Source organism: Bubalus kerabau, chromosome 1, assembly GCF_029407905.1.
Source record: "Bubalus kerabau isolate K-KA32 ecotype Philippines breed swamp buffalo chromosome 1, PCC_UOA_SB_1v2, whole genome shotgun sequence".
NCBI classification, from domain to species: domain Eukaryota; kingdom Metazoa; phylum Chordata; class Mammalia; order Artiodactyla; family Bovidae; genus Bubalus; species Bubalus kerabau.
Genome location: NC_073624.1, coordinates 127822853 through 127835779, shown reverse-complemented (window position 1 = coordinate 127835779; position 12927 = coordinate 127822853). Strand labels below are relative to the sequence as shown.

Below are 12927 nucleotides of genomic sequence, written 5' to 3'. Positions count from 1 at the left end.
CAACAAGGAAGAAGAGTGAATTCCCCTTTTGACTCAAATTCTCTTCGCCTGAGCCATTTCTCTAATGAGCAATACTCTATAACAATGAGCAATATTCTGTGTTCCTGCTGGGCATCAGAACCAATCTGAAGCACTGCACATAGACCAGCACTTTTCATCCTCACGACAGTCTATGAGGTGGGGACTGCAGTTACCTCCAACTACTACAAGAGCATCTTGAGGCACAGAACAATGAAGGACATGACTTCACGTCACACAGCAAGGAAATGAAAGCACCAGGCTACCAGTCAGGCTGTCCCACCAGTGTGCCAGGAGTACAAGCCCCCGGGTGACCCGCCAGAAACCAAGACCCCATAAAACAACTCTCCAGTGGCTTATAGCTAATTATAAGAAGAGATATATCTAGGGTGTGTTTCATTTCTTTTTAAAACTAAAGATCATGGAATCTAAAAAGTGAACCAAGGTGGTTTTCTGCAACCACAGCCCCTAGAATTCCAGCTCCCAGGCACCCCAATGTCCTGGTAGTTCAGAGACTGGCATGGTGAGTCTATGGCCCCCAGAAAGCATATCTGCTCAGGGCTTCACAGACTCCAAAGTATCAAAAAATCTAGGCCAGGACTACATATCCTGGTCTATATCTAGATACAGGCGTGCATGCTAAGTCACTTCAGTAGTGGCCAACTCTTTGCAACCCTATGGACTGTAACCCACCAGGCTCCTCTGTCCATGGAATTCTCCAAGCAAGAATACTGGAGTGGGTTGCCATGCTCTCCTCCAGGGGATCCCCGACCCAGGGATCAAACCCAGATCTCCTGCATCTCCTGCATGGGTAGGTGGGTTCTATACCACTAGCGCCACCTGGGAAGACCCCTATATCTTGGTAAGAGGAGTTGAAAGGAAAGGAAAAACTGTTGGTTCTACCAAAACTCAGCAACTGGATATTGTGGACTGACTACAGCAGACCCATTGCCAGGTGATTTTCTGTTTGGTTACCTAGGAGGAAGGGAAGCTGGTCTTTATAACCACATTGTACTTCTGCTTGACTTGGGTCAAAACTTGGATTTTTGGAATGCAGATATGTTGCTGAGATTTTTCTTAAAAGATTTTGGAAATAACGTGTTGAAAACTGGCATTCAGAGTCCAAAAATCATGATGGTGCAAACCTCCACTGAGGGTTTGGATCCTTGTGTGTGTGCCTCTCAGCATCTCTCCCTATGCCTCAGACATTCAATCCAAGAAGTCTATCAATTAGATTCCTGTGGCCCATCTTACCAAGATAAATTATTTCACTAAAACCAAAATTTTAATCAAGCACCAGGCAGTATGTCAGGCATCAGGCATCCAAAAATGACTAAGAGAAGTGAGCTGGAGATGAGGAGCTCGTGGTCAAGTGAGGAACTTGGACCACGAACAACTGATTATTAAAGTGACGAGTGCTGTCCTGGGGCACATCCAAAGGGCTGTGGGAAGGGATGGAGGGAGGGATTCATTTGGTCTCGGGGCAGGGGGTAGGGAGGAGAGGTCTCACAAGGAAGTGGCTTTGGACCCACACTGAAAGGAATAAGAAGAGCTTAGCAGGTGGCACAAGGCAGGAAGCTCACTCCAGGCAGAGGCCTGAGACACAGGAAGAGAGAGCAGCCGAGCTGGAGGAGGAAGGCACTGGGCAGCTGCAGCAGGTGGGGAAAGGTCTCCATTGTCAGGATGAGGGGTTTGGAGACCATCCTAAGGGAAGCAAGAAGCCACCAATGTTTTAAGCCAAGGAATAACAGCATCCCAGCAGTATTCCCAAAGACAGTGCTGCTGACCTCGCAGAGGAGGAATTGGGGAAGAGAGACTCTGGAGGAAGGTATATATATCAGGACCCCTTACTGAACTCAGGTGAAACATAACAGGATTTGAACCAGGCAGGGACCATGGCTGTGGCCGTGAGAGTAGGTTAGCAGCAGGACTGGGGGCACTTAAAGACGGAGCAGAGGTTGAGAGAGGGCAGCAGGGAAGGTGCTGAAGAACCTGCAGCTCCTCTAAGGAGCTGGATGCATTCTATTAGATCAAATCAACAGTTACAGATCAACAGTGATACCTGTTAGGACGGGTCTAATGGGTAAGACTGTGGTGTCCGTTTTGGACATGCCTGACTCTAAGATTCCATGCATTGCCTGGGAATCCTGCTCACTGCACGGTTGCTTGCACACTGGCCCGGCTGCTCTATCTCCCTGGGTGATAAATCTAATGGCCGGTCTGGGACAGGGCAAACAGGGACTTGGCTGGGACTTTAGGCCACAGGCGAGGGGCTGAGAGCAGATGAGATCAGTCCCTCGGAATGAACATGAGCCTCACATTTTCAGGTCCTCCTTCCAATCCTGATGAGAGAGGCTCTACTTCCCTACTTTCATGTATCTACACCACACACACACGTATACACACATGCACACACATGCACATGTGTATACACATCCACATGTATGTACACATGTATATATGCACATAGATATACATGTGCACATATACATGCATGCATGCACACCCCAGAAGGAAATCAGTCTTTCAACAGGACGAGTCAATGGGTCACCCCACCACAAAGCACCTCTGCCCGGGTTTCCCTGGGAACTTTCTAGGGTAGAACAACCCCGCCTACTCCAATGTGGACCCACCTCTCAGATAACTGGGTGGCCAGCAACATTGCAGTGTCAGGACTTACATCTATATAGTCCATCCCAATTTCCAAAGCACATACATTCCCACCAAACCACGGAATAACCCTGTGTGGTGTTATCATCTCTAAACAAGGAAACTAAGGGGCTGAGAGGTTTAGTGACCAGAAACAGATCTCCCCGATTCCATGTCGGGAGCTCCCACAGCTGCAGTGGGAAATGAGCTGTAAATGCAGAAGCGACTCTGGATCGCCCCCAATTGGGAGCATCACCACCTCTATATCACTCAGTCCGTCCACACACCAGCCAGCTCCAGGTCCCCTGTTCCGTGGTCCCAACCTCCCGCTTCAAAGAAGAGTTCTGGTGAGCCAACCCTGAGTAACCCATGCCAGAAACTTCAGAGAAGCCCGTGGCCCAACAAACAACAAACCTGAGCGTCTAAGGGACAGAGAAAATGAGACAAATTTGAGTTCAGGCTGAAAGAGAAGAAGCAGAAGTGGAGCAACATCTTTTTGCAGCCAGCCACCAAAGGTGCTGCCGCATTTTCCAGTGGGAAATCGGTCAACCCCAGAAGCGTCGTTCCTGGTCCTCTGCCTGGAACTAATCTGAGCCGTGACCACCCCGCGCCCGTAGGCTGGAAAGACGCCCACCTCCAGCCGCCTCCGCTGGCCCTGCAGGCAGTGCAGCAGCGCTGGCTGACACCTGCTGAGCAGGGGGTCCCACCACTGAGCATCCGCAGAGCTGCTGGCTGTGGATCCCCACAAGGGATCCAGGGAGCAGGAGGAGGCAGCATCCGTGTCCAACAATGGAAGAGTCTGGCATTCCAGCCCAGGGCTGCCCCCCGAGGTCTGGGCAGCGTCTGCCAGGCCCTGAGAAGCCTTGAGAGTGAAGGGGAGAGAGAGCAGCCGAGGGTGATCGTGGGGCCCACCCGAGCTGGCAGCCTTGGCCTCCATCTCCTCCAGGCTCTGATGAGGGCCCTCAGCCTCTCTGGAGGGTGGGCAGCCTTCTGCTTCTCCCCGTTCCCCAGCAGAGCCCAAGGAGAGGCGAATGAAACTAAAACTGGAGGTAAAGACGTCCTGAGAGCTGGCAGGGACGGCGGGAGCCTGGGGGCCACTTCCGAGGCTGCAGCTGGTGTCGCTCGTGTCCTCCGGGGATGGACAGCCTTTGTTCCCGGCTTCCCGGCAAGGACTCAGGGCCTCGCGAGTGTCCATGGACGGCAGCTCCCCTTGACAGCCAGTGGCCCTGGGGCCACACAGCCTGCTGAGCCTATTGGGCAGGGCAGTGCCAGCTCGGGGCTGAGCCCCAAGGAGCCCTGGGCTTCCTCTCACAGCCGTCAGAGCCGGTCCTCGGTGCCCCACGGTCAGAGCCGAGGTGGCCGTGCTCCTGGGAATGAGGCTCCCAACTGAGCGACCTCGCCACTGGCCTCCAGGGTCAAGGCCACACGGGCCGGCCCTGGACTCAAGGTGGTGAGACTCCTTGCCACACGCCCCTCCCTGGGCCCGGAACGGAGCGCCCACTGGCGGGGAGAGGAACCCGATCCTGGGCCCAGCTGCGCTTCTCATGTAGCCCGGCCTCCGTGCCAGCCGCCTCCTCCGAAAAGACGCTGCAGGTGGTGAGCAATCTTGGCTGCCTGGAGAGAAAGAGAAAACATCATCATAAACACACACACACACACACATCTCCTTGGCTCAGCCAGAACTGGGATGGAAAACAACCCCAGGCTCAGAGGTCATCCCTTGGGCATCTGTCAAAGAGAGATGCTGGCTCAGTGGTCACCAGGCCAACCTGGTAAGGAAAATGATGATCCTCAGGAAGCGACCCCGGGGATGTGTAGACACAGCCCAGCGTCCCAGCTCCTCTGTTCAGCAGAGAGCTGGCACAGCGTTTATGCTAACATGTCTCAAGCACAATGTCGGCAGTTCCTTCTGAGCCTCCAGCATCCTGCCTGTTGATCTTTTAGGTGCATCAGCGCTTTCATCCTGGAGTGGCCTGGAAAGCAGACGAGCTGAAGCCGAATGCCAGTGTACTCCTCAGAATGAGAGCCAATCACCTACTCTGGCTACTCTTAAGATATACCTATGGTTTGGTTACCTGAGTTTTCCACGGCTTTGTATGCCTGTGGACTGTGGAGAGCTGACCGAGACCCTATGCCCATCAATTCATCTCACAATGAATTATAGGAGGGCCTGTTTGCTGTGTTCTCCAAACCAAGGGCTATGTTCCTCTCCCAGCTATGCGAGGATAGAGACAATAAAATCGTTGATGCCTCTCAGAGGCATGATGCTATAGCACCTAACAGCATAAGTTTCGGCACCTCATTGCCTGGTTCAAACCACAATGTGCCATTTCTTACGGTGTGACATTTCATAAGTTACTTAGCCTCTCTGTGCCTCAGTTTGTTAATCAGTACAATGGAGATATCAGCAGTACTTCTCTCCTAGGATGGTGGTGAGCATTAAACTAAATGAGTTACTAAAGGCGGGCCCCTCAGAACAGTGCCTGGCACTCAGGATAATTGTGATTAAAGTGTTATTAACAGTTACTATTTTGATATTTTGTAGCACCTCGTTACTCATCACGTATCCTCATCTGCATTAATTTCCATAGCTCCCTACCAAAGTCATGTGAATCAACCAGGAATTGTAACATTTCTTTCAGTTAAGGAAACAGGCTCAGAGAAATCAAACCCCTGCAAGTGGCTGAGTCTTGGGGCCCTGCCACAACTCGAATCAGACTGGATGGAAGACACAAGAGCAGACAACGTGAGGCATAGCTGTGTGTATCGGGTAGGCTGTGCTGAGAAATGGAGCTCAGCTCCCCACCCCTACAGGGTCCACACATCTTGTCCTGCCATACCTCCCAGAATACAGATGGTCTCAGATTCTTCATTAGGTAAACAGAGAGCGCCAGGCATCCAGGATCCCACTGTGTTATGACCATGCCCTGCATTTAAGTTGCTTGATAAGTTGATGGTGGATACATTAATGGATGCGAGGATATATGGAGGGAAAGTAAAATGGATGGGTGGATGGACTGGGGCCCATCTGACCCCAAATCACATGCTTTTTCTATATTCTTTACCTCCAAGCACATCACTTAGGATGACATCTTGCAATGACAAGAAGTCAAAGAAAGGTTTTATCTTTTCTTTTTTCTTCTTTTTCTTTTCTTCCATCAAAGTTTGAATTGGTGGAAAAGAACATGGCAAAAAGGTACAGAAAATGTACAGAAGGAATCATTAATACATCATTTTGGACCACTCACTAGGATAGCTACTATTAAACACACACACCGAAAATAACAAGTGTTGTTGATGATGTGGAAAAACTGAAACCAGTGTGCTCTATAGGAATGTGCACTTATGGGAATGTAAAATGGTATAGCTGAAGAGAGTATAGAAATTCCTCAAAAAATTAAAAATAGAATTACTACACGGTCCAGCAATTCCACTTCTTAGTATATACCCAAAAGAATTGAAATCAGGTTTCAAAGAGATAACTGTACCGCTGTGTTCATAGCGGCATTACTCACTATAGACAAAGTGGAAACAACCCAAGAGTGCCTTGACAGATGGATGCATGACACATGGTCTTTCCACACGATGGGAAATTGTTCAGCCTTATTTAAAAAAGGGAAATTCTGGTTCCTGTTACAACATGAATGAACCTCAATCTTGAGGACATGATGCTCAGTGAAATAAGATAGTCACAAAAGGACAAATATTGTTTGATTCCACTTATATGAGATACCTTGAGGAGTCAAATTAATAGAGACAGAAAGCAGAAAGAAGGTTGCCAGGGGCTAGAGGAAGGCAGACGGCTGGAGGTAGGAGTATGTTGGGAGCTAGTGCTCAGGGGGACAGAGCGTCAGTCTGGGAAGATAGCAAAGTTCTGGAGATGGACAGTGATGACAGAAACAAAACAATGTTAATGTCCTTAATGACACTGAACTGTACACTTAAAAATGGTTACAAGGATAATTCTGTGTTATATGTGTTTCACCTTGATAAAAAAAAATTTTTTTAATAGACCAAACTAGGTCACTATGTTCTATGATCCCAAGGAGACCCATCCTTTCCCTCATTGCTCTCACCATCTGAGGCTGCCCCCTGCACCCCGAGGTGGTCAGCACAGGGCTGCAGGAGCTCAGGACAGGGCAGAGGGATGCCAAGAAGAACTAACTCTCCTCTGCCTGTGAAACTGGCAAGATATTTTTCGAAGAACAAGGAATCCAGAAGGAAGCAGAGAGAACACTGAATTCTGGCTTCAATTACCAAAGGAAAATTATTCAGCCATTTCATACCTTCAAAATGGAGTCCTGTGAAATCTATATTGTCTTTCAGCTTAAAGAGACTTTAAGCTAATTTTTTAATGCAAGTCCAATCATACAAATAACCCTTCTGAAGTTAAAAGAGCAATGTTAAGCAGAAAATAATTTGTTTGAAATTTCACTTCTTTTCAAACGCCTGTAAGCCCTTGGGTCTGAGTAGCCCTCCATAAAGCTACTTAACCAAGGGTCTGAAACCTCCCCAGGCCTGGCCCAGCTGCCATCCAAGCAGTTCCCCAATGGGAGCCTGAGTTCCTGGGGGGAGGGGGGGTGTACTGTAAGATGCCGTCAGGCCACAGTGTTCATCAAATGAGGAGCTGAGAGGTAGGGCTGGGGAATGGGGGTAGCCCAGCCTCTGAATCCTCCTGTACACCAGACATCCCTCCAGGTGTGAGCCTTCCCAGAATGTGACCCCAGAAACAGAGACCGTCACATGGAATCAATCCTAAGCCTCCAGAGAGGGCAGAGGAGCTGACAGGGTTGGATCTGGAGGGCACCTGTGGAATGAGCTAGAAGGGGTATAAGAAACCCATATGGAGCACATGGCTGCTCTGAAATCTTTCTCCACTTATTTTTTAATTTTTTTGAGGATATTTATGATGTCCCTCTGGAGAAGGAGATGGCAACTCACTCCAATATTCTTGACGGAGAATCCTCATGGACTGAGGAGCCTGGCAGGCTGCAGTCTGTGGGGTTGCAAAAAGTTGGACATGACTGAGCAACTTAACACACACACACACACTTGATGTCCCTCTGTGTGTGCATGCTAAGTCACTTCAGCCATGTCTGACTCTTTGTGACCCTATGGACTGTAGCCTACCAGACTCCCCTGTCCATGGGGTTCTCCAGGGAAGAATACTGGAGTGGGTTGCCGTGTCCTCCTCCAGGGGATCTTCCGAACTTGGGGATCGAATCCTCATCTCTTAAGTCTCCTGCATTAGCAGGCGGGTTCCCAACTGGGAAGCCCCTTCCCTCTGACCAGAAACCAATTGTTACTTATCTGCTGCTGCTGCTGCTAAGTCGCTTCAGTCGTGTCCGACTCTGTGCGACCCCATAGACGGCAGCCCACCAGGCTACCCCGTCCCTGGGATTCTCCAGGCAAGAACACTGGAGTGGGTTGCCATTTCCTTCTCCAATGCATGAAAGTGAAAAGTGAACGTGAAGTCGCTCAGTCGTGTCCGACTCTTAGCGACCCCATGGACCGCAGCCTACCAGGCTCATCTGTCCATGGGATTTTCCAGGCAAGAGTACTGGAGTGGGGTGCCATTACTTATCTATCCTGCCTGAAATCCACCCTGACATCCAAGCCCAGCCTTCACAACCTGTGGTTAAGGAAGGCTTCTAATGCATTCAGCCCTTGGAGAGAAAGAGTCCTTCTGGCACCCTGCTGCAGTCAGCTCTGGAAACACAGGTTCAAGCGGGCAGGAAGTCGACTGTGGCAAGATGAGGGCAGGACCTGAAGCCAGCTTTGCCCTCTGTTCCGTGTATACCCAGAGAGGGCTCCAGTCTGCCCAGCTGGCCCCAGGCAGGCTGAGGTGGAGGCAGGGCCTCAGCGGCTGTCTCCTTCCCTTGCAGCCTCACACTCCACAGCAGGCTCCAGGGGAGGGGAGTACAGACCTCTCACCCCTCCACGGCACAGACCAGCAGGTCCCTGCTTATGTGGGATCCCGTCTCCACCCCCACCCACCCTGTGAGCTCTGAGACTGAAGGGAGTGAAAGATGAGGGTTTCGACTCACCCCAGATGTCACAGGGCTACCACACACAGCCCAGATAAGATACCCAGGAGCATCTGCTTACCTAATTCATGCAGAAAATGGGAGAAACCAATGTTTCCAGCCAGGTCGGCAAGGATCCTGCCTGCCCCACTTCTAAGGCTCTCCCTTTGTCCCTCAGCTACCTCATCCAGATCACCCGGCTCACAGGCCTTCACCAAGAGTCCACATTTATTAAGAGTCACTGTTTATGAACACCCAGCTCTGCAGTTATTCTCTTTGGTGTATATAAACTGTTCTCAACTTATGCTATAAATGCTGCTGCTGCTGCTAAGTCACTTCAGTTGTGTCCGACTCTGTGCGACCCCATAGACGGCAGCCCACCAGGCTCCCCCGTCCCTGGGATTCTCCAGGCAAGAACACTGGAGTGGGTTGCCATTTCCTTCTCCAATGCATGAAAGTGAATAGTGAAAGTCAAGTCGCTCAGTTGTGTCCGACTCTTCGCGACCCCGTGGACTGCAGCCCACCAGGCTCCTCCACCCATGGGATTTTCCAGGCAAGAGTACTGGAGTGGGGTGCCATTGCCTTCTCCGATGCTATAAATAAGCTCCATGAAATCCTTACGACAGCGCCCCGCCCAAATCCTAATATACATTGACCAGATCATATTCATTTTTGACTAGGAAATCTAAACTACGCAATTTAAGAAAACATACTCATGAATTTTGGAGAAGGAAATGGCAACCCACTCCAGTATTCTTGCCTGGAAAATCCCATGGACGGAGGAGCCTGGTGGGCTACAAGTCCAAGGGGTCGCAAAGAATCGGACACGACTGAGCAACTTTACTTACTTTACTCATGAATTTACTTGGAAGAACTTAAAGCCAATACCCAAGTTAAAATCTACATAAAATGCTCGTGTGGGTTTGGGAAAGTTGCTCGGTGATGCTAGGCCTCATGGGGAAAGCACTTCTGCCTCCTGAAGGGGAAACACAGGGACTCAGAGGCGCTGCTGAGGATGTGTAGAGCAGTGAGAGAAATACAAGCACATGATGACTTTAAAAACATGATGACTTTACAAAACATGTATAAACATACAGTGGAAACATAAGTGAATATACTCTTTCCATGGAAGGAATTTTAATCCTATTTTTCATGGTCAAGGCATAGACTTTTATAAAATGTTCAGGTTAACCAGAGGTTCTGGATCATAAAGAAACCACACATCCCTGAGGATTAACTTGTTTTCCAAGAACCAGAATCCAATCATATACATTAAGCACAAACACTCAACTGAGAGCAAGTTCATCTTTCTCAGACAGTTCAGAGAGCACCTGGGATTCGGAAGTGCCTCGGGGTCAACTGTAATAAGGATCTGGTGAGCAAGACAAGTGCTGGAGAGAAATAAATCTCTTTATTAAATAATAAAGAGAATTAAATAATAAATAAATCAAGCTTTACTGCGTTTCCATTTTAATTGTGCGATCCACGCCAACATAACCAGTCCTCACTGAACACAGGATACGGGATGGGGATGCATCCCGGCCCCCAGACTGCTTAATATCCAGCACAGGATGTAAGTTGTGTACAAAAACCGTCCCAAGATGGAATGACTACTCAACCACAGAGAATGGAGAATTCCATTTGAAGTTAACTAGTGGAGGTACCGGAGAAGGCAATGGCACCCCACTCCAGTGTTCTTGCCTGGAGAGTCCCAGGGGGAGCCTGGGGGGCTGCCGTCTATGGGGTCGCACAGAGTCAGACACGACTGAAGCGACTTAGCAGCAGCAGCAGCAGTGGAGTTACCTGGGGCTTCCCGGTGGCGCTAGTGGTAAGGAACCCACTTGCCAATGTAAGAGACTCGAATTCGATCCCTAGGTCGGGGAGATCCCCTGGAGGAGGGCATGGTAGCCCACTCCAGTATTCTTGCCTGGAGAACCCCATGGACAGAGGAGCCTGGTGGCTACAGTCCATAGGACACACAGAGCCAGACACGGCTGAAACGACGGAGCACACACACAGTGGAGTTGCCTAGTTGGCTCAGCTGGTTAACCTGATAGCAAAGCAAAGCAGAGGGCTCTCTGAGCTCCAGAGTACTCCTCACTGTATGTGCTACCCCAAAACTCACCTCCTGGAGTTAAAGGGAAGGATAAGGTGAATACACAGACCGTTCCGGGGGAGACAGGACAACTCTTATAAGCAACCTGCGCCCAACAGTCCCCCTGTCAGCCTGACCAGAGCCTCCTGGGCTGTGAGACTTGCTCCTTCCCTGTCTTCCTGGCAGGCTCCCCTGCCCCCTCCTTTATCCTCAGGGGCACCTCCCTAAACCTGTCCCACGTCCCGCCCCTCCGAGCACCTGCCTCTCAGAGGACGCAGACCCTGTCCTTGAGGGAGCATGGTGAGCTCTCAGGGCCCCTGCCCTCCTGGGAGGGTGCAGTGGCGATCACACAAGCACGCAGAGGAACAGAGACAGGGAGGGTGACGGGCAGACTCGCAGTGCCCAGCCACAGGTAACAGAGCCCTGGTTTTGGTCAGTGGGGTCTTGAGATCTGACGGGTGAGCGGGAGGCAGGGAGGCCACGGGGGAGGCTGCTGGGAAGATCCTGAGAGAGGAAGGGATGGAGATGCAAGGGCAGATGGGGGACCCTGGTGACAGGCAGGTGGCAGGATGGAGCCAGCCGCTGCATCCGGCTGCACCAGACTGGCTGTTTGTCCTGAGAGTGATCTCTGGAAAGAGGCGGGATCTGATCTGCATGTTTTACGAGATTCCCTCTGTGGAGAAGAGACCAGCAGGAACAAGAAAGGACACAAGGACAGCAGTTAGGAGGCACCAAACCCAGGGCAAAGGAAGCCCGCAGCTTCCTACACTCAGCAGTGGGGCACCAAGCCAGGAGGAGCCATCCCCCTGATGTCTGCATCCTTCTCTGCTCCACAGCCACCCCAGGACTCCTGGCGACAACGGGCAGGGAGTACACTTTCTTCTGAGCATTATAGGCATGCTGCCCACCCTCCACCACCTTCTGTTGACACTTGATTTTTTAATATTTAGTTTTGGGGCTGTGCCAGGTCTTAGCTGTGGCACATGGGATCTTCATTAGGTCATGAAGGATCTTTCACTGCAGCGCTTGGACTCTCCAGCTGCAGCACGGTTTAGTGCAGCACACAGGCTTATTTGCTCCGTAGCATGTGAGATCTTAGTTCCATGACCAGGGATCGCACCCACACCCCCTGCATTGCAAGGCAGATTCTTAACCGCTAGACCATGAGGGAAGTCCCCAAGAAACATTTAGGCAAAGAAATATTTCAGGGCCAGATAAATGATATTCTCAATCTTTCTACAAAGAACCCCTTCAGAATCATCCTAACTAGTTTACCAAGATGCCTACATTTTTAAAAACATCCATTAGGTCAAAACGGAGAAGGCAATGGCACCCCACTCCAGTACTCTTGCCTGGAAAGTCCCATGGGTGGAGGAGCCTGGTAGGCTGCAGTCCATGGGTCGCTGGGAGTCAGACACGACTGAGTGACTTCACTTTCACTTTTCACTTTCATGCATTGGAGAAGGAAATGGCAACCCACTCCAGTGTTCTTGCCTGGAGAATCCCAGGGACGGCGGAGCCTGGTGGGCTGCCCGGTGGGTCGCATAGAGTCGGACACGACTGAAGCGACTTAGCAGCAGCAGCAGGTCAAAAATGTCTTTCTTTTTCCTTGTCAGCTTCTACCATTATACACATATCCATATAAAACTCCCCATACCTAAAACAAGCCAGCTGCATCCTCAAGAACCTAAGCTTAAACCCGGGGCTAAAATCAGATGTCCAACAGGAAGTACATTTTCAACAGCATCATCAATGGGCAGGGAGGACCAGGGTGTGTGTGTGTGTGTGTGGACGTGCACACATGCGTACTCAGGGGTTCACACATGCCAGTGTATAATAAAAAGACACATGCAAGTGTGTATGTACATATACAAATATTTACGGAATGTAGATTATATAGGGCTTCCGTCTATGGGGTCACACAGAGTCGGACACGACTGAAGTGACTTAGCAGTAGCAGCAGATTATATATATATACGTGAGCTTCCCTGGTAGCTCAGTCAGTAAAGAATCTGCAGGTAGAGGGAACAGCAAGTGTACAGAAATGGCATGATTCTTTGTCAGGATCACTGAGAGTAGGCAGGGCAAGGCCACGAGGGCAGAAGGGATGGCAGGCTGTGGGCAAGCCTGGAGGGCTTC

At 50.3% G+C, this 12927-nt stretch overlaps 1 protein-coding gene across 3 annotated transcripts in view; it reads right to left on the bottom strand.

The window, feature by feature from the left end:
• DISC1 (DISC1 scaffold protein) overlaps positions 1–12927 on the bottom strand; it is a 413164-nt gene that overhangs the window by 330316 nt on the left and 69921 nt on the right. For all 3 annotated transcript variants that reach the window (XR_008717104.1, XM_055588267.1, XM_055588259.1), the window contains exon 2: positions 3302–4281. Coding sequence is in view for 2 of the 3 variants with exons in the window: in XM_055588267.1 (XP_055444242.1) it covers positions 3302–4281 (980 nt within the window). In the remaining variant the exon portion in view is untranslated. The remainder of the gene's footprint in view (positions 1–3301; positions 4282–12927) is intronic.